The sequence below is a fragment of the Gnatocerus cornutus genome, chromosome 1 (genome assembly GCF_029298725.1).
Source record: "Gnatocerus cornutus isolate USDA-ARS CGAHR chromosome 1, icGnaCorn1.1, whole genome shotgun sequence".
NCBI lineage: Eukaryota > Metazoa > Arthropoda > Insecta > Coleoptera > Tenebrionidae > Gnatocerus > Gnatocerus cornutus.
Genome location: NC_142233.1, coordinates 10,757,298 through 10,785,295, shown reverse-complemented (window position 1 = coordinate 10,785,295; position 27,998 = coordinate 10,757,298). Strand labels below are relative to the sequence as shown.

The following is a 27,998-nucleotide window of genomic DNA, read 5'->3' as shown; positions in this document are numbered from 1 at the left end:
TCATTAACTTGTAAATTTAATGGTTTCGCCTAAAAATCTTGTGTGTAACACGGCCAAAAAGAAACACTTTTTGGCCTTGGTACACAAATAACTATTTTTTAAACTTACAATTACTTCACTCTAGGCTGCTAATAATAATACTTTTATACAATCATTAAAGTGCTTTATCAGAAATCATTGTTTTATTGTCAATCATAAATATTTCTAGATTATGCTATTTAGAGTCAACAAGTTGGTCGTGGAGCTTGGAAAATTACCGCCAATTTTTTGATAAATTTCAAGTTGGTATTTCCAGCTAGATCAAATAATTACAACAATAGCATAGGCTAAGAAAAAAACGCATAATCTAGACCATGTTGGTAGCATTGCCATTTTTGCGTTTTAGCACTGTCATAAAACAGCAATGACATGTTACGTCAGTTTTCAGAATGTAGATATGGACGTATCACAGACATACGTTCTTTTTTTACTTCTAAATTGTGAAGCTGCGATCTGTAATATATTTGAGACTTGTCAATAAATAGGCAAGTTACATAACCGCCAATGTTGAAATAGCGGCTATGTGACCATGGCTCTAAACAAACGTAATTTTAAGATGTATTCATAACTTTTTTATAACAACAGTTGAGTTAACCGTTTAGTTGTAAATAATTTAAGTTTTTGTTACCTTCACTGCTAAAGAAATCGTTTGAAGTCAATATTTCGCAATATTTAATGGCAAGTTGTATTTATAATTTTTTTAGTTTTTGCTTCACTATCATGTGACATCCTGTGTGTTAAAAATGCCCACGTGGAAATATAGACGATTACAAAACACATCAAGTTAACATTGGATCTTGGCGCACGTGTCTTTTTTTGCCAGTTGTCTGTCAGTCGTGGCAATGAAAAACTGCAAATTTGGGTGTTTTGCAGCCATTTAGATAGAAAGTTTTTAGTTATAATACGTAATTTAGGACCTATCCGTAGCAATTAAGAATCCGACATACGTTTGGCTGTCTAAAAATTGTCATATCCTGGGCTAATGTGGTTCTAATATAAAAGCGGTGACTTTGTAACATGAAACATGTTGGTAGCTTTGTTTGTCTTTTTGACAGTTACAAGTTAAAAGTGTTTTATTCTATACCAGAGCTCATTACTATCGGCCTACTCATTAAAAAGTTAAGTTGGCAGCAGCCCCTAGCGATTTTTATCAATAATAGTTGGCAGCAATAGCGTTTAACCTTGATCTAACTGTGGCATGCGCAGAAGCTAATCGTCTTTCGCAAGATTGCCAAAACTTGTTAAATCTTTATTGAAATCTTTCTTTTGCAGCAAATTTTTAATTAAATATTGATTAATACACTCAACTCTGACAACGTGTTAACCTTAAAAATCGCTACATTTTATTTTCCCATAATTTTTTCCCTAACGAATTGAAAGCCTGATTTACACCCAAGAATTTTCGAAAATTTACACAGGAGAGTGAACTGATAGCAATGAGCCGCACTTTATAAATATTTTTGTGACAGATTTGGTAGCAATCAGAGCCTCCCATATTAAAATAAAAAACGTGTAGTGGAAAACATCCCTACTTTTAAGGAACTTAAACAGTGTAAAAACAAAGTAACTGCGATGTTTTTGTTAGGTTGGTAGCATTTTCGAAGATGTGTTTTAAATTTCATTTCGAGCATTTATATAATTCGACCTATTTTTTATCATTTAGGTATTGTTACTAAACCTTCAACATTATTTAAATACTTCAACATTAGTGTCGATTATTCAATAACGTGATTGATTACAAATAGTGGGAATCCTTAACCTAAAAAAATGGATGAAGAAATGTCAAAAATTACAAAGACTGTCAGGAATGCCAACTTTATCAACAATTTCTGGTGTTTTAGGATGTGATATAAAATGGGGGTTCACAATTTGAATGTTTTACGAACGCAACAGAAATAAAATTTTAACAGAATGACCCTAAATGGGCTGTTAAAATCAAAGTAATGTGCGATCATTCAAAACGTCAATTAAGCGGGCCGTGACTTTGTTTCATAATTTGGTAACACTGAAAAAACAATTAAAAAATTACACCTGGAATGGCACTTCGTTTTCTTACATAGCTTACATATCAGCTCAAATGGGTTTAAACGTCCGTCGTCGAGAATGACATTCCGTGTCGTTGAAAGTCATGGCCTGCTTGATTTTTTTTAAATGCTCACTCGGTACAATTCAAATGATTTATACGATAATTTACATATTTGTTGGTAATAATCATTTCAGTTTTAGCGCCTATTTTATAATTTACCACCTGATTTTCAAATACATTTTTGCCGATAGTTGTCATGATTATTTATTGTTGTAATCAACCTTGTCTTCACATTATTTAAACACTAGGGTCGAGTATGAAAGCAATAAATATCTTTAATCCGTTTTAAACCGGGAATCCTTAACCCACAAACGACATGAAGAAGTACCTGTCAAAAATTACCAGGATTGCCAACTGATCTATTATTTCTACTGTCAACTTCATCGAGCCTACAAATTTTATCTCGCATTATTTAGATTATTTTACTTCTATAATTAAACAGGCAATCAACAGATATGCTACATATTTTCTGAGATAACCAAGTGCAAAAACCCAGTAATCAAAGGCACGACACGTAGTTTACAATATAGTAATATAGATAACCACTTCAAAAACGATTGTGTATCACGTAGCTTGTTGGAAATGTAGACAAGTACTATGCAGGAGCTTTAATGTATAAGTAAAAAGCCGATGTTCCAAACAGTCAGTTAATTGTCAAATGTCTCACGGGTCGATTTCAAGTCACTGCGTTAACGCAAATTTGCAACCGTTGCCAAGGTATGAGCAATGTGATTGGCGTTGCTATGTTGCAAATGGGATTTGCAGTAACGCAGGTCACACTTGAAATCGACCCCTCAATGACCAAGTGACTGGGAATATTGAAATAGGTTGGTAGACACTGCATATTTGACAGTTTGACGTGGCGCCAATGTTTCAAACTACTTTATCTCGAGACAATTACTTAAGCTGATGTAGATCTAAGATTGCTAGATTGTTTTTTTTTCTTAAATTGAAAAACATATTGTTCAGCTTAGATGTCTATCGTGAACATTACCGTCTTTACAATTATTTTTTTATCTTAGCTATCGTAGTTTTCTCGAGATTTTTAATTTATTTCAGAATAAGTGGAGAAGGCAATGTCCAACGGACACACCTCCATTACAGCAGGAAAAACATGCTTTATCTTGCTTAAAAGTATTGTTTAATGTTTTTTTCCTATAATCGAGCCAAGTGTGAAAAATTACACATCGAAGTGATTGTATTGTCTGATAGATCGTCTTCGATTTGTTATCATTGTAGAAATTAGAGGTCACACGTTATAAATTGACAGTAGTGGGAAATAATTGCGCCCAATTTTGAACATTTTGCACCCGAATACATGCGAAAGCTTCCTGTTGCTTGTACTTTTACTCTTAAAATTTAGGAATTCCATGGGGAAAATGTATCAAAAAGTTTTTAAAAACCGGTTTTTTTTTTCGAGATTTGCTTCATTTTTTCGCAAATTTGGCAAAAAATTAGTGCAAGTTGTTAAGAAAAACTCGGCCCTGTGTAATTTGACCACAACACCCTCGTGTTTTTCTCTGGGTGCGTTTAGAACAGAATTTTAATCAAATACAAATTTTTTTTGATCGCTCCATCAGTTCTTAAAGAAATGAACGGAATTTGTGTATGAATGGAATTCAAATTAGACAACAGTTTTACCGTAAACTCAACTCAAAAGTACTTAATTGATGCTGAATATAAATGACTGATCAAGGTGTAATGTAGAAATGAGATGGAAAGTGTGTAACGGACCATTATCTAACTACACGTTCTTTAAGTGCATGCAATTCCATCGGAAATTGTTCTCATGATTTCAAGCTGAGTGCGCAAATGCACACATTATCAGATTTTACAACGAAAATCAACTCAAAGAAATTTATTACACAACTAATTTCACTACTATGAATTTCATTTCATTTCCAACTAACTTGTGAGCGAATACTGTAAGCAAATAAACAAATGTAAATATTTGTTGGGATTATAGGTATTTATTTTACGCACGATTTTACGGTGTGATTTGTTGCAAACTCATGCCAATTTTTGGAAAACGGATTCTGTGTAAACTGCCCACATAAAGTCATTAATTCTGATTGGTTTAAAGAAAAAAGATTACGCGCCATATAGTCACCTACTTTTATAATTCGCCATAAAAAAGTAGTATTTCAGGTACGGTATAAATAGGTAATTACTTGCTTGTAAAAAATTAATAACCTCTACGTACTGGAAAATTTCAGCATATATAAATATGACGCCAATGAAAACCAGAATAGCAATAAAAACAATTAAATAAATTAACCAGAATTGTATTGCAGTGACAATTAATAGACTGAATATTGTAGCCATTAAGTACTACACCTAATAGACGATAATTACCTTTATTTTAAATACAGGCAGTTGTAGATAATCGAGGAGCTTTTACGTTTTTAAGTCATGCGGTATATTTTTCTACCTTGATACGATTTTTAAAAGACATTTGATTACAGGGAATAGACGAAAAATATGAACTGCGTAAGTCCATGAATTTTGTGTACAAACTTTGTTTACAACGAGAAACAATTTCTTCATGACGTTAAATTATTCTGAATTAGTTTAAATTATAGTGGACACACTGGTCTGCATTTGTGTACACTATTATATTGTAATTTGCAGGTTATATCGTATGATCACACATTTTTCATGAAGGAAACTCATAAGAAACAAAATTTCATTTGCAACTGTAAAATCAGTCATAACTGTCAAGAAAATTTGACAGTTCTACCGCACACGTTTTCGGAACTTTAGTTTTTCAAGGCTGCTTTGATTTACACTAATTGGATCATCAAAATGAAAGATAAAGATTGGCCTTTGCTTTTTTTGTCCTTATTGCCATGGTTACTACGACATTAAGATTGAATAAAAATGATCAGTGGCGTTGAATTTTGAATTCTGTTGGCAATTCTGTCTCACTCTGTTTCTACGTTGTTTTTTAGATCGTATGGTATATCATAGATCCACTTGAGTATATTTAGTTTTACTCTTTATTAAGTACCAAATTGCTTTTCACAAAGACAATAGGTATACAGATTACAATATAATATTATCGATATCCTTATCTTTGTCAGTTCTTATCAGTTACCCAGAATGACAAACAAATGAACTTTCCCCTCTTGAAAAGAAAAATGAGAGATTATTGGTCTTACATTAGGACGAATGCCAATAATAAATCAACTGAAATTTAATATATCTTGACATTGGGAAGATAAAAGATGAGATGTCGAAGAATATGATAAATCTACAATTTTCTTCATTCTCTATTGGATAAGTTACAGATAAGATGGCACCGTATCATCTCTCTTTCAGCGGTTTTTGTAGATTTTATTAAGACTGCATGCATGTAAACGAGGTTATTTAAATCGACAGCAAAACTCTCAGTTTTACAACAATAAATCACTTGACAGAAACAAAAGACGGTTTCTTCAATCAAAGACATGACTTGAAATTCCAAAGCCAACTATGAATGAGTTTTGTTTTTGATCGCAGAGTATCACGTCAGTGTTCATTTTTGAAGCATTTATTTGCAACATATTAAATGAAAATTACACAAAATATTTGACGTGACACTTTTCACATTTCAACGCTTGCTTTGATCACCTCTTGGTGTCTTGACGTAATCCGAAAATGAGCTCAGAGATTAGACACAGGTCAGGGTTTTCAAAAACTTGTTCGTTCCTCACACTTTATTTGTGCCAAAAAATCTGTGTATTTATAAATAGTATTTATCATTCTCTGAGAAACTATTGAAAAATCTAAAATTCTCTTAAAGTATGAAGCTTTATTTATGTCAAAAAAGTGAATGTTTATTTTGTAATGCTCCACAGCTCATGGCATTTATTTTCTGGTTTCTTGAGAATGCACCTGAATTTAAACACGTTAATTAATCAATACTGGGAAACATATGTACGATGGTATTCATTGTGCGTACGAAATACCGTTGGACTTGTTAATAGTCATTTAGGATCGTTATAAGAATAAATTGTTATACAAATTGTCGATAATTAAATGTTCAATCGCAATCTGCGGCGTTCGAAATACTCCACTTGCCAATTATTTTCCGCAGTTAAGACAGTCAACACACTAAAAACAGCTTCAAAGTAGGCTTTGGAACGAGTTTTGTCACGAAGGTGACTTCTAAATGTCACATTTTGAAAAATTCTGTTCAGAGGTTGTAATTCTTAATGTCTACAAGTAACCAACTTTACATAAACAATATCTCTAATTGAAAAAATAATTTTAGCAGTCACGGTAATTAAGCAGCTTCTTAAATTACGTGAAACAAATAACCATATAATTTTAAGAGAACACAAAATTCATGTGGTGCTTAATAGCAACAGAATCGTGCAACCAAACTTCTCTAACTATTTTTTACAATTAAAATCAACCTTCATTCAATGTTTCATGGTTAGACATCTGTCAGGTGTCAATGCTTCTAGAAACAAATTAGGCTAAAAAGGAATTGTTATTTCACTTGGCTAATTATACCAGTGCATGTGTCTTCAGAAATGTTTGCATTCGTATTGAAATGTCCGGTAAAAATGTATATGTAGGCCATGCAAATAGTAACGTTAAAAATTCGGTCGGTGTTAGTTACGACATGCAATTTTTACCAAAGCCAAAACTGCGAATTCGAATTTTGAAATTCTTGGGACTATTATTTTACCATCAACGTAACGAGTCTGCTCATAATTAAATCTAAATATGTAAAACAATTGTTGTATAAAACATTTACGTATGTTTCGTAATCTTCTTGTCATTAATTACTATTTACTAAAGATAATACCTACTCCTAATAATGATAATTTATGATCTAATACACCTTGTATTGATATGTTGTGTTGGCAGCACTATTAGGGACTTTTTTCCAATCGGTAATGTAATGTAGTACCAACCTTATTTTTATAGAAATAATTATGCAAAATTGTTATACGATAAGGTTACAATAAACTTGGCGAACAATTTGCAAAAGCTGTCTAATATGATAAGAAACACGTAAACAATGCTATCATTGAAAATCAATTAGTGATCAACCTCACCGAAAGCTTGCTTGAAAAACAAATCTGTTGGCAGCTCTGTCTTTTATGTCAGATTGTCAAAGCGTATTTTTAATAGTTTGAGGTTAAATATATTCATTGCCATATGTATATTCTAAAATTCAAACTGGTTAACTAGCAGGGCTGCAATTGACATAAGTTAATTTAATCATTTTAAAAATTTTTGCTTCTCGTGATGTTAACCCAAAATCTACGGGTTAAAATATATTTGCATATATTTTGATTATACTCAATGCAGTTTTAATGTAAATATTTTTCAACAATGGTAATTAAATTAGCACCACCATGCGAATCAATTTCGTGCTTTGAAGAAATCTATCAAAATTACTTAACATTTAACACAAGTGTCTCCAATCTTATTTTTTATCGAATTCTTGTAATTATTTCTATCACAAGAATGAGCAGTGAAAATCGCAATCAGTAATTGAATGCAGGAGATGCATATAATTGATTATCATGCTTGAATACCGTGTAATTAATTCAGTTCAATAAATTATCACAACATCCGACAAAAAAAAAGTTTGTTTGGTGTTGTCGGAAAGTAGAAAGTACCAAAACAAAATGAAGAATTCAAATTTTGCGCCATGTAAATCTTTAACAAACGTAATTTGACGATGATTTTGATTGAAGTACACTTGCGATCATGGAATTTTGGACAATTGCAACTGTCATTTCGCATGTTTCGTTGTGTTAAAGCAGCAATTATACTAACGTTCTTGACAACATAGTATGATACGTGTTTATAAATGTTTCTAGCATCAAGGGTGGCTGTGAAATGTCAAAGACATTTGCCGATCATTACAAATGTGGGTTTCGATTTGTCAACTGACATTTGCAGTTAACCTCAAACATGAAGCAAAGTAAGTTTTGAGAAATAACATTATAAATAATTTTCGTGACAGTTATATTCACAATAGTGTACAATTCCAAAGCCACGCTTGATGCTAGAAACATTTATAAACACCTTGTATAATATCTTGCCCGAAATTCTATGACCCCATGTGTATCTACCTGTCTGACGTTTTGTCATCTCAAATTCAAAATTAGCAATTATCAAAATGTCAAAGTGACAGAAACGATTTTTTCAGTCATGCGTTGAAATTGCATACGACACCAAAAGTGAATTTGTGAACCAAATTGTCATAGTATTTGGTGATTTTTATTTTACGAGGTCATTTTTGTTTCCAAGATAACCTCAATTCTTTAACGAAAAAAATATAAAAAAATAAATTAAAAACTGGGCGAGCTAAAAAAGTTGAACGAGAGGATCTCAAGTTCAATAACGAATGAAAATGAATTGAAAATAAATCAACAGTCGAAAATTTTTACACGTCGGTGTCTACTCGGACACCATTCTTTTTGGACCACACTTTATGTTTGACAAATTTAGCGACGAAAATCCTCGTTCAGTGGTCACTTTGGGAAAAACGATACCAATAAGACCAATACCTCATTGTTTGCTCAAAATACGATAAGATAGTATGAAAATTTCAATAACGCAATGCTATCTCCATGGAAACAACCACTCAGGTTGTAGGTTACAGCGGTGCCATAAAAGTTTAGCTTTGCCATAATCCCAAGTTTATTGTACCCTAATTAGGAACGATTTAAAGACAACCTATATTAATTTGCATCAATAAAAGCAATTACTGATCAATAACGCGTCAAGACAGTTTTACCCAGGCGGATTCTAATAAAACAATAGATTAGGTAAACGTGATATTGCTATCATGGGTTAACCAACCTGACATTGCGTCTTACTCAACTTTAATCGAAATTGGATGTCATTGAAGTGTGAATCATATCATTGTATATAAAGAAGTGGAAAATTTGAGGCATTGTCTATTTAAATCGTTGTTTTCTTTCAATCGATATATCTTGAGAATGACAGATAATTTATTTGCCCGTGTTTCTTTATTCTTACCTTGTAAAAGCACTAATTAAAAAGCCACTTGTTTTACACATTTCAAAGTCAAGTCAAGTAAATTATATCAAAACAGCGGAAAAATAAATATTCATAAGTCATGCAGTGTCGTCTTGTCATTGATAACCACATTAAACTTGAGTCATAATTATTGTTTTCTAAATTTAAAAGTTCAGATAAATCCCACACGAAATCACGTGAATAGCATCACTTCGGTAGTTTTCATCCCATGCGATGTACTAATTACAAAAAACAACGCATTTAAATGCTAAAATAACCAGTTCTAGCTGCAACGGCAATTCTAGGAGAGTTTCAACTCTCTTCAGACTGCGGGTGTATTTAAAAACAGTTAAGTCAATTACAATTCAAGTAGTTCAGAGTCCAAACTCAATTCGGAGTTTCCTTGTGGTAGGTTCGGTTTGACTTTTGGACACTCTATAAAGGTTCGCCGCGATTTTATACCATTACCATTCTCCTAACTACGCGGTTAATCGTATTCGTGACGTTTATCAAAGCTGTGACGAAACCGTTACGTCATGTCACGCCCCTGCTTTTGAAAGTAATACGGAGCGACGATGCTGGATGGAATTTTGACCCGGACAGGTGTATCAGTCTGCAAAAATTATTGATAAGACGGCGTGAACTTTAGCACGCATCGTCATCTGTGAATTCTCCGAAAATTCAAGGAAGTGAGACACATAATGACGCATAGATAACTGGTAGTTCTGCTGCTACCATAAATATTCAAAATGTGGAATTTTATGCTAACGCAACTGACGTGAAAAAATATAACTTCAAACATTCGAAAGCGACGTCTGTGGATATTTTTAACGAGCCAAGCGTACATTTCCATAACTCTATTTACGAAGAGCAAGTTTGATAAGTATTAAACTAACAATAATTCATTGTTCTCTTAGATAACTGTAAGATATCATTACCATTTGACTGCGGAATGTCTGAGTGACAAATTAATTTCAACTATTCTTGAGGTAAAAAAAACTTATTCATCTTCTTACGTAATGTTTGAAGTTTTCGAATAACAAAGCAAACATAATTTGAAAGACGTTTTATTAGTTATTATTACTATTACACACGTTTTCTGAAGCCTTCGAATATAATTTGTCCGAGTTTTTGCTCCGGCATAAATTTATTTTATAATTCAATTTAAATGTAAAACCCGAATGACTACTCTTCACAATAACAATTCACCATCATTTTGATAAACCAATTAAGTGGAATTTCCCAGCGGTTTCGTTACAAAAAAGTGGAGATCTCCAAACTGGTTCCGTGATGTAGCTCAAAATATTTATTCGATGCAGTGATATTTGCCCTCCTATCAATATTGACTTGCATATAATGGCAATGCGACAACGTCAAGAAATTCTTTACTAATTTAATATTTAAACTACGTAATCTGAGAGTAAGCAGAATGTCTTGTTTCAACTCAACTTGTGTAGATAATAATAAGAATGTTTGCTTTCATTTGAAGGGAATAAACTAAAAAAAACGTTGTTGCGAGCTCGTTACAATTTCACAATGTCTTTTTTTGCTTTTAAGCATGTTGGTAGCTCTGGTTGTTCTGTCAAAACTTTTGTGTGACAATTCTGTTAACTGTTATCATGCTGGCAGCATTGAAACGTTTCCGTATCCGATCATATCTGAAGGTTACATTTTTTGCATTTTTTCATGTTGGTAGCCGTGTTCGCTTTCAAATTTGACTTTCGAAAGTTCTGATTGGTCAAGAATGATATTTTTCCGAATCAATCGTAAACTGACGGCTGAACTGTCTAAACGCCGTTTTTATTGGCCTGCGTTGAATTTAATTTGCAAAAACGACTAATGAAGGATCATTAAGTCTCAATGAAAGTTCTTGTAAATTAGTAAATGGGACCTTGACTTTAAAATGAATCTGTTGCACAGGATTTCGTTGATTGAAATAAAAACAAAGTTGGTAACACTAATGCTTTTTTGACAGATGGATGACAGATTCTATGATACAGAGATGTAAAGATCCAAAATGTTAGGTTAAAATGTCATTAGTTAAAGAATTGAGGTGGTAGTTAAGGTTGCAAATGTCCTCTCTGGCAGTTATTTGTTTATTTCAGTTTGCAATCTTGATTCACTAACTTCAGCAGTTTTAAGATGACAAAGTTGGTATCCCAGAAATTGACAGTTGACCATTTTGACACAAAATTTGTTGTGTATTTAGGTTACGTAATAACGTCGTTCCATGTGAAGAGAAATTGTAACTGCTTAAAACGGTAACAAAGAAATTTTGAAATATTACATTGATATAACTTACATGATCGTTATTTGTATTACAAAACCCCAATTTACATCGCCTTTGCAACATTTGCAACATTTGCAACAATCACAAACTACACGATGATAATTTTACAATTTGTGACCTTGAGTGGCTGTGATTTGTAAAGCCTACTATCAAGACATGACAAATTTTTAAAACCTCTTTTTGATACCAACTTTATTTATAGATATAAGCTTCATAGAATACCTGATCTTAAAATGTTTGACACATGAGGGAGATAATTTCATTATGCAATTTTTTATTTCATCTCGATATTTTATCTTGACAGCACTTCGAAAACTACTTAAATTTAATTAAAAAACACTGAACTGTGTCTGGTACGTAGTAAACCTCGATATTATTGTTAATTTACTTCGAATTGGGTGAAAAACCATCGAATTATAAAAAAAATAAATGGCTATATAATTTTTTTTATGAGTAGGCAATGAAAGAGAGAGATGGACACAGAAATCATGTCTGAGCGAAGCATAATTCAAATTTCCCGCTTAAACTAATCCCAAAATGAAAATAATAAACACTGATTTCAACGCCTACTATGAAAAAAAGTGGCTCGCATTACATTTCTTTGACAGCTGAAGGTTTAATTAACTGAAATATACGATTCTTGAAATGAAAGTTCTACCAACATAAAAAAAAATCAACGCCCCCTTGGCTAACATTGACGCCAAATTCTATTTATTTCTTCTAATGTGGTAAATACGTCTGGCACATCCTGGAGAAGCCAATAAATTATGTAGAAAAAATGAGGTAATTAATCCCGCAGTGTAACATAACAAAATAAATACGACGAAGACTGTTAAAACAAGGAATAAAAAATTGACTGAGCTACAAATGTGTAATACTGTAATCACCCCTTACACCATTTTTTTTGTAATGTCAAAAATAGAACGCTAATTTAATACGCAAACGTTTATTAGGTATTCTTCGCGTAAAAAGGCAGGTAAAACTATTAATTTTTACATACTAATTTTAGGTCTTTTGAACTACTTTATTGTAGTTTCGGGACAAGTTATCTTGCAAGACTTTGTTGTACTAACACTAAGTACAACATACACCGTACAGATACAGAAGAAACGCGTTATTTACAGTAAAACTTAAACAATCTAATCAATCATTTTAAAGTGCATATGCATGCCCATTATGTTATGAAGGACGAATTTAAGCCTACTGTAATTAACCAGACACTTAAACTCCTTTATGAAAATGTCATTTAAAAAGTTTTTTCGGACCATTAGGTAGGTTTTGCGTAATTATAATGGAAATTGCTAGTAATTAAATATTATTCTTGAAAAAAAATCGCATTCAAACAAGTGCACCTAATGACTGAAATTTATACAATATGCACGTGGAAACAATGTGTTGAACTGTAAATGTTAATTGTAGGTGTTTAAAGACATAAAATTTGCCAAAAGGAAGAAGGATTTTCACTCCCTCATATTTAGAAACGAAATATTGATTTTTTTTAAATGTCACACCATTTCTTCACAATTTTGAGGTTATGAAGTGAACTGTCAAACAACAGAGCTGCCAACATTTGTAAAAATCAAAGGCCTTTTCAACTTTTGTTGACATGAACTATTTTAAATTGTCTTTATGACTTGATAACGACACAAATACTGTTTACGACGTATATGTAGACTTGCTTTAAAAACGACGGGCATACTGTGAATTTATACATTAAAAATTGTATTTTTTCAATTCATGAATATTTTAGAATAAAAATAAATGGTTATTTACCTGCCCCCATGAATGTTAACAATTATTATGAACATTTGAACTCTTTTTTCACTTGTTAAATACACACAAACAATCTTTATTCAGCCAAACTTTTTATTTGTAATACGGTTATAATTGCTGACTATGCATCTATCATTTTCAATGTGATAACATGATTTTCTGTATTCTTATTGATGTCCGGGTCACTGACCCGAATTTGATTAATTCCTAAAATTGTGACTGTAAAATTTAAGTGTAGGTAAATTTAAAACTGTCATAAAATTAACGCATATTGCGTCACGAAATTAAATATTGTTTAGCAGATCCTTTAACACAATTAACTATTTCCAGAAGTAATGTCAACATTGTCATGGGCATTCTATACAGTTTTTTTTATCATAAAAAGTCCTGCTGAAGATTTTTATCTCAATTTATTTCATAAAAAATTAAACAGGTTTTTGATTTCTCGCAGAAAACTTTATATTTTTCATTTTCTGTGTGTAACTTGATATCAATTTTACGGGCAATTCAAAAATAGAATAACATACAGTAGACTCTCGATAATTTGAAACTCAAGGGACCTGGCGAAAAGTTCAAATTATCGAGAGTTCAAAATATAGTGTGATTCAAATAATCGAGAGAAAGGGAAGAAAAACATTCAAATAAACGGGAGTTTAAAGGCAAACAGACAATAGTTAGAATAAGCAAAACAATCAGAGATGAGAGCGAAAAAATTGTAAAATCTGATTTTAACGTTGCAATTGAATTTTACGAAGGGCTTCAAATTAACGAGAATTCGGGAGGGAAAAATTCAAATTATAGTGTTGGTGAGAAAAAAGTTCTCGATTTTAGAATCACGGTTAAAATTTCCAACTTTCTATGTAGATAATATTATCAAAAATTTGGAAAAAAATTAATGCAGACCTCAGTTACGCCTCGGTTTGTATACTATTTTATTTACAATCATGACTAAAACATATAAAGGCTTCATTTTTCAATTTTCAGAAATCCATCGGATTAAAGAATTTTGAAATTTTTTTAAAAATTTTAGAAAAATTAAATTGCAAACCTCGGTACGCCTCGGTTTGTATACTATTTTATTCACAATCATGACTAAAATTGATAATAAATCATTTTTCAACTTTCTAAAATCTATCACATCAAATTATTCTGAAAAATTTAGAAAAAAAACTCAAAACTTGGAAAACGTTTGATAAATTAATAAATTAACTTATATGTGATCGGAATGGTAGGTATTTAAGCTCAAAAACTTAAAATTTGGTATTTCGAACAGAGATGCTACTTAAATTTCAATAATTACGGTATAAATAGGTTGGTATTCCTAGTTTGCAGGTATTGGAAGTAAGAAGAGTTGTAAATTATACGAACTCTACGAAATTGCTGAACTAATGTCAAGTTCGCTTGTCATCTCTGTGTTTTCTGTGTTAAAAGTGTTTGTTCTGGCAGTTTGAGATTAATTATGAATTGACGTTTCACTAATAACAAGACGGAAATGTCAAAAATTGGTCCAATACTACCAACGTTGAAATAATAGAATGCCTACTAGAATAGCATGGATATGACTTTAGACAGACGTCAGTAGGCTCCAGGCGTGTGAAACCGCCGAACGGGAATGCAGATAAATCGGTGACTGTTCTACTGACAGTCATATCCTATTAATTAGTAATTAATTGCCTACGTCGTCACTAACTGCTCAATTTGCTTTAGGTCGGTTTACTTTGGTAAAAGTCTATTCGCACCTCATGACAGTGGCACTTAATTTTTAGTTCATTTAAATTGCAAAAATGCCAAGTGTCAGCAGGTGAAAAAAATTAGATTTGAATACTTAAACAGATGATCTGAAGGTAAATGAGTTGGGCTTTTACCTTTCCCAATAGTAAAATATGTAATTTTTGTGACAATTAAAAGATCGAAAGGGGTAAAATGAAGATTCTCCTGCCGGTTACAAATGCAGCTCTGTCACGACATCGCATTCGTAGTTAACATATCACGAATGTTATTAAATTGGTGTTATAAAATTTATCTGCCATTCGTGCTTATAATAGACAGGACATGTATAAAGCCATCATATAAACATCAGTCAATATCTTAAACTGATCTTTTAATCTTGCCTAAGAAAACATGAGCATTTACTGTATTTACGTTAAATAAAAGTAAATGGTAAAAAAAGTGTCCGTTTTTCCGAGGTAATAAATCTCAACGATGCAGTTTTCGAATAAAAAAAATGTCACGTGCGACTTAAAATAGAATTTTCTTCCAGAAATAACGCTGGACTTTGGTCAATCATTGCATAACAAAGTGAATCTCCGGAATCCCTCAGTGATGACATGACGTTTCGCTCGGTTAGGCCGCGTGTTACCATTTTTTCGGAAAAGCGCGCGCATATTTGACTTTCCGGGCAATAAATTCAGTTTCGATGTTTATTTCAATAAACAAGGAGCTAAATTTCTAATCAGCCTTGTCCTTGATAGTTAAACAATCATGTAGTTAAGTGCAATTATAATGATTTTCTACTTACACAGCAAGTACTAAAGTTTCGAAGTTGAGGTCTTTGCATTGTAAACAGCGAAATAATACGAAAAGTAATGAAAAAAATACCTTCATATAATCCCATATCAGCTGTGTTTGAATTATAGTTTCAACACTGGGACTGTCCACGCTGTTATTCACTTAAAAAACTTGGCTGTTGCTTTCCAAACAGTTCTGATAAGTCTATAAATATCAGTTGCTCCCTTGTTGTTTGGTAGCTGGCTTAGGTCACTAGATTACAGCGACACCATCATAAAAACCATTAACAGAGGCGTGTATTTCACATCGAATTTAAAAGTATTCTGCCAAGTCACCGCCGTCACCGCACCACACACTCACCGCAAACTGCGTATAATCGCAGCGTATTCGTTCGTAACTTACGAAGTGTGCTCGATGTTTGTTCGCATTTCTTGGTGATACGTTAGCACGGGGACGACCCACCAGTTTTGTTCATTTATCAGTACAAGTGTTATGACGTCAGACTCGACAACCAATAACAGACTGTGTAATCAATTACAGGACTCGAAATTCTGTGGTACCACTGTATTTTTCAAAAGTTATTTCCGCACCTGTTGATACACCTTGCTCGAAATAGCTTGCAGTTTCTATTAACTAGAAATGTTCAATTATATACCCACCGCTGGCTAAAAATAGGTCATTTACAGGAGAAGCGTCCAAACAAATATAAATCTACCTCGAGTTAGGTAACTAAATAAATAATCTCCCAATTGCTAGACTTGTCGATTTTCAAATTTGTGTAGTGTTGCGACACACACATCTCCACTTCCTTGTATTATTTTGAAATTTATTTTCATAGTGATAACGTGATTAGTTGATAACGATGATGTGATGTACAGCTGGGAGTGCCTAATAATAATAAGTTATGATCAACTTTTGACAAACAGTCCTCTTAAAATTTGATAGGTTACTTTTAATAACATATTTGTAACTTCTTTGTTTTTGCATCAATGGTAATCAATATCCATCTTTCAAATGTTTTAATATAGACCAACAAAAACAAATCTGGTACAAGTTCGGAATTAACACTTCTTTAACAAACTTACTACACACTTTTATTCATATAACATAATTATACTATACCTCTAATATTATAAATGAGGCGAATTTAATAGGTTGGCATCCCTGAGTAGTTGGCGTTCATTTATCTGTTCACATTTTACTTTTTTGTGTAGGCAACACATTTTACGTTCCACAGACCACTTCGTCGTATTTTTTCTAATAAATGGTAACTATTTTACGCAATAATTACGGCAAAATTTGTGACAAATCACTTATGACAATTGAATTTTCTGAAAGACCTGACCTGACCTGACATCTGAAAGATTTTATCCATTCTTTGTAAAAAAAGCATTTAACAAAAGAAAATTTTAATCTTTTACTACAGGTGTCCCAGACCTCTCACTCCAGAGAGAAATGGCTTATGGAGGAAACAATTCTGAACCAAAATTTCGAAATACAGTTTTTTAGCTCAAAAAATAACCGATTTAAAAAAGAAAAAACAGTAGCCAATCTCGAAACTGAACAGAATTTGAAAATCGGTAATACTAGTCAGACGAACATTACACACTCGTTGGCTAAGCTAAGAAATTGGGATGACCTTTTTCTCCACCTCTAGAATAAGCTTTCGGGATTGGTTCTTAATTTTTTATCCTTTCTCGAATACTATTAAACTTAATCAATTTTTGTTTTGAAATTAGCCATCTGTGTTGCTGTTCGCACCTTCCTTGCTCTCTGGGGCACGAGTTCTAGGACAGTCTGTATATTTTAGTAAATTTGTGAGGCTCATTTGGCGTTTGACGTCTTTGTTGTCATTTTCGTCGTGAAATCTTCTACTATGATCACTTATTTTTCAAAAATAGTGTTTTTAGTGACATTTTTTATAATGTGTATTATAGATTGCCTATGCAAAAAAAATTCGGGCATGACTGATAAAATGGACCCTCTGTATTGCCATACTTTACAGTATCGCTATTGTTTTGATTCAGAGGTGATGGCAACTTTTATTTTGTCTGACATCACTTAAAAAACTTTGAAAGGAAAACAATTTTGTCGGCTTAGGTCGTTAAGTTACTAAATCCATTTTTTAACCGAGGTCGAGAAATTTTAATTTTTTACATATTTATTGTCAAATCTGGGATTTGAAAATTTGAGGAATGAAAATAGAATGTTTTTTAATTCTGAAATAATAACACATAAAAGGATTTAACGCTGTACCATGCTGTTATCCTTTTTGTAAAATTGAAAACACATTTTGTTTAAAAATGGACTTAGCAGCTTAAGCTGACGATTTACTCCTTTACATACAGGTGTCCGGAAAGTCGCGCACCACCTTGAAAGAGAGTAAGTGGGAAAAATGTCTAAAAAAGTCTCTCTTGTTTTGTTTTCGCAAACAAAATAAAGAAAATTGGCAACATTGCTGAACTGCGCACTCAATAATTTAAATTTCTTTTTGCACTACATTTTTCCACCTAATGCATTGAAATTTGAAATTATTGATCTTGACTTTTTACTTTTGACTAAATTTTCACTTTTTAATTCATCATAATATTTTGAAAAATAAAAGATTTTTTACATTTACATTTTTCTGTTACTTATGATACAGTGTCACGATGGAGCGCGACTTTCCGAACATTCTGTATAATGAAATGTTTCCATAGAAAAGCATTTTCATAACTAGAAGTTAAATTCAAACAAAATAAAATGGGGATTTGATTGTAACATTGTTATTTCGTTTTTTTTTTTAATTTCAGCAAATCCTTATAGGCAACCAAAAATACAACTGCAAGTTTTTGTAACTCGTCAAAAGTTCAAAAGTGGCATTTTCGAATCTTGTAATTGATAGTGCACAACAAAATAATTCTAATTTTATTTTAAAAGTGGAAAAATTGTCTTGAATAATAATTTTTTTTTGTGTAAATAACACAGCATGCTATCTGCATAATTTAAACGAAATATTTTAGTTTTTTTGTAAGCTTACATTACAGAATAAATCTTAAGTCCATCTTGTGGTACGTAATACTTTCTAATTATTTTTTTTGAAACGTCAAAAAATAGATTTTCGTTTATCTTAATTATCAAGGGAAAAGTTTCACTTTTGTGTTTAAGCAGATAAAGCACTTAATACATATGCATACAGCTCTACCGCAACTATAAAAATATTTCTATTGCACTGTGATTCTCCACGAATATTTTTTTTAAGTAAAAGAGAGTAATTTTCTTAAACTACACAATCATTTAAAAAATATATCGTATATGTCGTTCTGACCAAAAATTGCTTGTGTGCTTCGCCTTCACTACGTTCGACTAGACACTCGAACAGACCCACACAACGGTTTTTTTTGCTGATATAATGTATATATTATGATATAATATACTATTTTTTTGACTAAAAATGTAACAATTTTTAAATGTGTCTTTAGCATAATTAAATATTTATCAACGATAATGGTTACGAAATTTATAATTTACAAAAGTAAGCCATCTAAACAGACGTAAAAGATTCAAACTAGGCTTCTGTACTGCCATTTAAAAAATTAAATTATTACTGTAAACGTAAACGCTATTTTAATTTTTTTCTTGCATTTTTTTGGTGTATGAGCAGTGACATGAAGAATCTAGAATAAATTCTGGGTATAAAATAAATTTCTATTATAGAATACTTCCGGTGTCAGCGACACGTAGAAGTGGTAAATCTTCTTAAGCGCCACATTCGAGCTTTTATCAGCCAAGGACTTTTTTATTTGACAAAATCGAAAACTTTGAGCGTTTTGGAGAATAATAGAAATTATATTATTGTCAATAACAGAAGAAATATCTTAGATTGTCAGTTCTTTTTAAAAATAGAGTTAGACCATTTAATTGTAATGATTACTAATCCCTTCCTAAATGAGATTATGCGGGTAGTCAAAATAAAGTTAACAAGATTGAAATCTATTAGGTCATGGGGTTCTGACCCACCGGTTTTAAGCAAATAATTTACTCAAACACAACATATTTATTCGTACTAATTTTCATCATGTGCGATACATAAATATTTACGTGCTCTCTTTACTATTCATTCTTTGCCAATGCTTAATACATACATGTAGTTTTGTCGCGATTAAATATTGCAATAGTTTATTTATTTTAAGAAATAATAAAAACGAACTTGACTTCAACGCAACCCAAAATACTTGACTAGAATGACCCAGTAATTTGCTGGCTTATAACTTTCAAAGCAAACCGCTAGCCGGGTAGTCCCAGTCCATTTGTCACTATCAAAAATATAATGCCAAGACAGATAATTTTCGCGCTTATCTCTCGGGAGGCAACCAAATATAAAATTTTGTATACATTTTTATTGTTTATAAAATGTTATCGTATTACTTGAATGTTTTAACGGTTTTTTGGTGAAATGTTTTTTTACGACTTGAGAACAGTAAATTTCCAGAAAATCCCACTTTCTATCAAAATCTGTCAACTGCAATTGACAAGTACTTAATACATATGAGATAAAATGAAAAAAAGAAATCTTGACAAAAATACTTGTAATAAGTTGTGATTTGATAAGTGATAAGATTATTTCAACAAGCTCTGAATGCGAGACGTCCACAAGCATTGCAAAAATTTAATTGTATTACAATGTCTCTGACATGAACGAATGAAAAAAATTCCAAGAGTTGTTTATCAAAGCTTGGAAACTTTCGTTACTTTACAAATAACGCCGTTGATTAATTATCTAACACAAACATTACTTGCAATCTTTAAGTTTACGATGACTAAATGAATTATTGTTGTGATTTCATTTACTTATAGAGTTATTGCAAAACTTGATTCACATTTTTTTATTACAATACATACAGAATATCTTCAAAATAGTACATATTTAAAGAAGTAAAAAAGACTGTAAATTATATATTTTATCAACCAAATTACCAGTCAACCAATAAATTCAGGCAAAAAGAAGTAGAATTCACGACTGATTCTGAATCCGAAGCCCGCCAGGTCAGGACTCAGAGGTATTTGTAAAATTACGTAATAATGTAATTATTTTGAGTACATAATTTTGACACATAATTAAATTTTATAAAGCAATTGTGGTTTAACAGTAGATAATAAAGTAACAAGTAGTATGCGTTCCAGCCTTGAGAAGTTTTTACACGTGTTGTATACTATACCTTTTCTATGACACCGAATCAAAACCATAAGAATTGAAAGTTAGATATACATATTGCAGTACAAAAATTGAGCATAAACATTCATTTAATTTTTGGAAGAAATCTTTAATTAATTCTTGATAGATGTTAATACTTACTATTATTGGCGACACCGAAATGTAAACGATTTTTTCTACTCCTGTTATAGTAATCTACAAATTACAAACGGTTGTCCTTCAAAGTAAATCCATGGTTACACACACTGCAATGTAATGACCAGTGGGTAATATATATAATTACATAATAGTACAGAGGAATAGCAGTTGCTGTGGATGCCATAAAAAATTGTCAAAATTGACATTTGCAATTTGTATTGGTGTGTTTCATCATGATCAGTGACTCCGAGTGTGAACTACAAGCTACACCCTCAAAATTGCGGCACAAGCAGTTAGTGCAACTGATAATCTTATGTCGAAAATGTCAAAAGAGCGGTTTGAGTCGGTGTATAGCAAGTTAATGACCTGACGTGCGGGCGGCGGAGTGCAGTCCTTCTCCAAGAGTGTTTTACTAGCGTATTTTGGCAAGTTAAAATAAGATTTCAAACCTGCTTCGTCCCTATGGGCTTTTTATTCAATGTTGAGACTACGTTAACCTTCAAACACGTCGTTACTATTGCAAATTACGAGAAATTACGGGAATTCTTGATGAGACAATCGGATGGATTCAAGTAATTCATAGTTTACTATAACAGGAGTTGAAAAACATTGTGAAATTGTTCATAATTTGTGAAAATGGTTCTTTGTTCTTGTTGAGTTGTTTCTTATAATAATGTTTGAATTAACAATGTCTTAATAAAAATCATGTAAAATTCAACTTTAGGTGTAATTTATCAAAAATTTCACGGCTGCGGGAAAGCAAGTCGTAGAAAAAGTATAGTACGCAACTCGGGGGTAAGGCCAATTACGCTCTCGTGGAATTATAGCGCTCGGCTTCGCCTCGCGTACAATTTTTCCCCTCATGCGTAATTGGCTTCTTACCCCACACGTTGCGTAATGTACTATTTTCGTTGTCTTGTATTTTCCTCTTAATTTCTATAATGTAAATCAGACTTTGAGCATTGGAGTTCTTCTCTAAACATTTTATATTAGTTATACAACTCTTACTAATCAGTAGCCACTATTCTTAGCGACCGGTTTTCTTCAAGTTTTGAAATGTTTTTCGACTACAATTTAATGTTTAGCCGAATTTAACTAACTACTGTCACTGTCAGAAGTGCGCTTCGAATTCAAAGTGAAAATTACGCTAGACAATTTTGCCGTACACATTTCATTGTTGTCAATAGCCAACACTAGTGTCCCGACCCAAAATCCGCTATTAATTATGAAGTTATAAAAATTATTTTTTGTACATGTAGAGGAAACAGAGCGCTTCAAATTAAGGTAATCAGTTTTAATCTAGTGCTAACCATATGTGATTTAAATGCCGAAAACTACGTTTTTTAAAAATCAAAATTCAGAAATCGGTGGCAAACTTAACCTATTATGTTCCTTTTATCCCCAAAAACATGAAAATGATATAAAAATGTGAATTAAAAAATGTGCTAACGAGATATTTAATAATTCTTAAAAATTTTTTTAATTACCGACAGATTTCAGGATCTTCAAAATTGTCTTTGATTTCATAGCCGCCGATGATTTCGTAGCTTTTGGAAATGTTAGCTTGGTTTTTGCTTTTTTTCTTGGAAACTGGACCTGCTAGACGGTTCATTTTCAGCGAACGCATGTTAGACTGGACGCTTTATAAAATGCCATTAATTTTATATGAATTACATTTAAATTAATCATTTTTAAGAAAAGTGTGTCGTTTGTCTGTCATCAAATTAATTTTTACCACTTCAGTTTTCTTAGTTTATAAACATCCGTTTACAAATAACAAAGATATTGGGCTTGAAAGTCTTTTGTACGCCACCTGATGTAGATATTATCTTTTTTACAAATAAGTTATATGACATTTTTTATTATGCAGCAACTGGGAGCTTTCGTTAGCCTTTTCTTTGAAAGTGCATGTTCCCCTAAGTCTCACTTTTATAAAAATTCCGCAAACTGCACTGCGTTGAAGGGTGAAAACGCCAACATCGAAACATCCAATAGGAATGCAACAAAAACTGTACTGGCCGGTTTTTACACAGAATTCCTTGTTTTGACGCGATGATTCGTTTTCGTGAATATGCTATATACTAGAGCTCGTTATTATAGGTATACTTATTAAAAAGTAAATTTCGCAGCAGCTTCTAGCAATTTTAATTATTAATGACAGTTGGTAGCTTAAGCGTTTGACTTTGACGTATCTGTGACATGCGTAGAAGCTAATCGTCTTGCGCAAATTTACCTAAATTTGTTTAATTTTTTTTTGAAACATACCTTTTATTAATTATTAATTAATTTGAAATCAAAAATTGTCACAGTCGGATTAGGTTGCAAGTGTCCACTTTGACATTTATTTCTTTATTATTTAAGGTTGAAATCGTGATAAATGAACTTCCAAGATTACAAGGTTGGCATCATTTCCCTCCAGAATTTGACCTTTGCCAATTTTGACAAGAAAATTGTTGTGAATTAAGCTTACGTAATCCATTAGGGTGAGCTCTTTGACATGTTCCAAGTGAACTGAAATTTTGTTTCGATGCGACTGAAAATAAAAATTTTAAAAAAATTTGTGACCTTGGGTGGACATTTGCAACCTAAACTAACTGTACACCCAAGAGTTTTCGAAAATTTACACAGTAGAGTGGACCGATTAGCAATGGGGTCTACTTTAAATACATATACTAATGATTTGGGAACTGTTAAATGGCCGGAACTGTACGAATATGCTTATTGTTGTCCGATGATTTTAATGCAATTACTTTACAACAGATTTGTTTGTTTTGGTGCCGATAGTTTTGTTATTCTTGTTTATTTATTCCTCGAAAAAGTTTTCAAGTTCTGATAATTTTCCCGCATTTATGATTTTTTATTTCAAATTATCTCCTCGTGCTCGTGCTTAAAAACACTCTTGCAACATCGTTCCGTTTTGCCGTCTAGATGTCTAGCATAATAATATACTAATTCAATTCTCAGACTATATTTTCCATATTACAACATTAGAATGACGTTATTATAGGTTTAAAAATCATACTAGTCCAAGCTTCATTTTTGAACGATTTTCAGTGACTTTTATTTAGACACCAAAAATCGTACTGGAATGAGAAGTCACCGAAAATCGTTTAAGAATGGCTCATTTCAAAATCATTTTTGGTGTCAGAAAAAAAACTCAGCAAAATCGATTAAGAATGAAGGTTATATGTGTTGGGTGTTAACTTGACTTTTGGAGAAAATTTTTTAATATTACATAATCGCAATATACCGAGAGATCAAAAAAAATCCATTCTCAGTTGGCTTTGAAATTTCAAGTCATGTCTTTGATTGAAGGAACAGTCTTTTGTTTCTGTCAAGAAATTTGACGTTGTCAAACTGGAAAATTGTGAAACTTTTAATGAACGATTTTGACAACACTGTCATGTTTAATTCATATTGCAAAAAGTTCTCTTATGAAAAACATTTTCAGACAGTTTTTATCTTATAACCGTAAAATTGGCAGCTGTCAAGTGGCAATTAAGGACACGCTGTGAAATTTCACAGGTAACAAGATGAGTTTTTATTTGATCTCTCGATATAAAATAATACCTAAAACTCATTGCAGAAGACAAATTCAGTACTCGTTCGTTCGACCACTTGTGCTGGAATATACCCCATTTTGCAACTTGTTTTTCACAGAAAAGCCGGTTCGTACTTTATAAGCCAAAGGGTGGAAAATCTGACTAAATCGGGATATAAAAAAATTTGCAATTTCGCTTTCTAACAATAAGCTGTCTTCAGTTTTGCTTAAAATATAATAAATGACATCCTTTTTCTGGGCTTATCGTAATTTATCTTATCATCTCATTGTTTTATATTGCTTAATACAATTAAATACGCTCGAGAGTATAAAAAATAAACTTGGCAACAAATTATGTAAAAAGGTTTAAATTGTGTGCAATACTCAAATCATGACCCCATATTACAAAATAACGTTTTGATTTACATAAGTCATATGATTGAATAATCTGATTTTCATTTTGCAAGAGTCTAATCTGTTCTGTTCCAAGAAACATTTAGGATTTAAGGAAACAAATTCACAAGAACAATTATTTATTATTAATTATTAATTATTAATTCAATTATTTATCCTGCAAATTTTCAACACTACTTTGTTTTGACTTTTTGAGGTAGTGGTCTTCAAATAAGTCCAGAATGTAATTGGTATCCACGAGCCTGATTTAAATCAAACCAATTAGTTTTGAGTATAATCCTAAACTGTAAACAATCAGAAAATGTTTGTTCATAAAGCAAAGTAGGTCACTTAAAACACAATTTAAGACAATTCGTTCGTTGATATAAAAATACGTGAAGTGGAGCACGAGGCAAAATTTACTTCAATTCACTTTTTATTAGTTTTGTGTTAACATTTTTATTAAAAGAAACTAGTTTGTACTCACCCAGTATATGTAAAAAATTTTCATCCAGCCTTATGGTACTGCTAAGCAAATAATCGGTGCCATCGACTTCACCATCCGAAACGGATATTTCTCCGGGGCTCGTGGAACAGTACGAGGATGGCATACTGATAACTAAGAAATGCACTACCAAACACTTAATTTTGCACAACCTACTTAAAACTGCACAGGACTTTATTGGTCATTCTCTTCAGCGTCTCTAAAATGACTAAGTCTGTCATTAAAATCCAATCCGAAATATTTTTAGAGGCGGATTGTTTATGTAGGAGAATACTACTTATCTTTAAGATAACTATATAAAGAATTGTTGCGATAGCTATTTTTGAAGCGGTAATGCTTGAATCGCAAACAACATGTTATTCTAGGATTAAAAATATACACGTGTATGAGGTTCCGAAGTAGTAAACGAAGAAACTAATTAATTAAACTTTATTTAAACGGTTATTACTTTTGTCAATTGTGGTAAGACTCTAATAACTCTAACTTTAAAAATAATTCTTTGTTATCAGTTGATTAATACTATAAAATGATTTTGCATAAAATTTGTATAAAGATTACGAAAGTAATGTCAAAAACGAGACCATTTTTGTAGGTCAAAGTTTATTTTTTCCAGTCTAGGACGAACGGTGAAATTTTACCCGGATTTAATTAAATTAAATGTTATCTACAGTTGGTTTCCAGACAACTTTCCAGACTTGCAATAAATTAGATCTGTATTTGACAACAATTTTTTTTTGTAAAATCGTCAATTTAATGTAATCGGTAGCATTAATTAGGAAATTTTGAGAACAAATTGAAGTCATTTTAAAATAAAATTGCCGCTTTTGATTCTGAATTCGAAACCCGTTTCGCTTTATCAGGACAGGGCTTAAACATGTTTTTCTGATGAAATTTTACTTCCGTAAGTTTTAGAGAAATATTGAAGAAAACAAATTTAGGATTTATTTACTAGAATCTAAAAAATCATTTTTTAAGAGTTTTGACCCGATAGAGCAAGACGGACGACCAATTCTACTTCAGAAAATTCTATTCTCTTTTCTACTACATATTAAATTTTGTTGACCAGTGTAGCTTATTAATATGCATCTTCAAAGTTATTTAAGATACAAGTTTAAAATGACATTCTTTATTAGGTAAGTACATTAGTGGTTGGTTTAAAACACAAGTTTACGAGTGTTTTTAAAAGCCACAAATACCATGAAGAGTCTTTTTAAACGTGTATCTTACAACATTTTATCTACGATTGTTCTCCATTTCTAATTTATAAAAAAAAGTTAATTAGAAACCAAATGGTAGAATACATAAAATTTGTCAGCTAATTGGTCGTATCTAAACAGAAAGTTTGCAACCTGAACTAAACGGCTACTTTTTGAACTAAAATCTATTCAAAAACATCTACTTTTTGCACGATTTTAGATAAAATTAGTTTTTTTTCTACTGTGGAACTGTTGAAAAGTTTTTAATTTGCCATAGTTCACATTTGACAATTTCCTTTCACCAGTCAAGTATGTATATTATGTAATTGATAAAATAATTATTTATTTTACTAAATTATATCAAAGAAATCGCTCAAAGATACATATTTACAATTTTGCGCGGTGTCCCACAGTATCAAAAATCAACTGTCATTTAATAGTCATAACTTGACCTTGGAAATACAATTAATTGCGGTTAGCTACTTTTATGGGTGCCATAGCTTAGATTAAATACTATTTAAAAGAGAAATCAGAAGTTATTTATTTATTACCTCATTTTTCTTGCAGAGAATTTACCGATTTATGAAGGAGCATTTTTAGAAAGCAGCAAAATTTGAAGGGAATAAGTTAGATTCTTGTTGTGGAAGTTTACGGCTCGATAGCAACGTTTGGGGCATTTGCTAGAGAGCCGTAAAATTATTGCAATGCGAGACCTGTCTACTAAAAGCTTTTTGGCCGATAGACCATTCAAACCAGATTTAACAATATTGATTTGACTATTTTTTACCAGTGTCGTTAACAATTTTTGAATCTTTTAATAGATGGCGACACAACAATTTTTATTTTGATGCTAAAAGTGGAAAAAATTACTTGAATATTTGTAAATAACATTTTGGCGTAAAATTTTTATGTTGGTCCAAATTGCTTTTTTTCTAAATGAACCTGAATGGCTAATATAATCTGACAATTTTGCCGCATTGCAGGAGCATTTTACGCACTGCCAATGCTGACTAAAAGTTTTTACCAAAAGTTTAAACACTGCAAGAAGCTAAAAATAAAAGCATTTTGCATAGTTTTGCAGAGTCAAAAATCATAATTTCTTGAGACTATCGTGAAAAATATAATAGATTTTTCTCAAAAAATGTGTTTGTTTTTTTACCACTATTATAACCGTCGCTGTCATCTTCCTTTTGTGTTCCTAATTTCAATTTATCATCATCCTGTTACTTTTATTCCATCTAGGTATCTCATTTTCGCTAAAGTTTGTATAGCAGCCTCCACCTGCAAATATAATTTCATGCATTTAGTTCTGTTTGTTTCTTTGGCATTGGGATCCTAATTT

The 27,998-nt window shown here is 31.8% G+C and overlaps 1 protein-coding gene across 9 annotated transcripts in view; it reads right to left on the bottom strand.

Moving 5' to 3' along the window:
- The window catches only part of Hnf4 (Hepatocyte nuclear factor 4), a 40,860-nt gene extending 15,172 nt beyond the window's left edge, over positions 1 to 25,688 (bottom strand). For 4 of the 9 annotated variants that reach the window (XM_088030753.1, XM_088030768.1, XM_088030776.1 and 1 more), the window contains exon 1: positions 25,443 to 25,688. In XM_088030753.1, coding sequence (XP_087886879.1) covers positions 25,443 to 25,566 — 124 coding nt within the window. In that variant the 5' untranslated portion in view covers positions 25,567 to 25,688. Of the gene's footprint in view, positions 1 to 15,779; positions 16,149 to 25,442 lie in introns of those variants that run through there. The other 5 variants (XM_088030783.1, XM_088030800.1, XM_088030792.1 and 2 more) reach the window with 2 other exon arrangements.
- Positions 25,689 to 27,998: the final 2,310 nt, after the last annotated feature.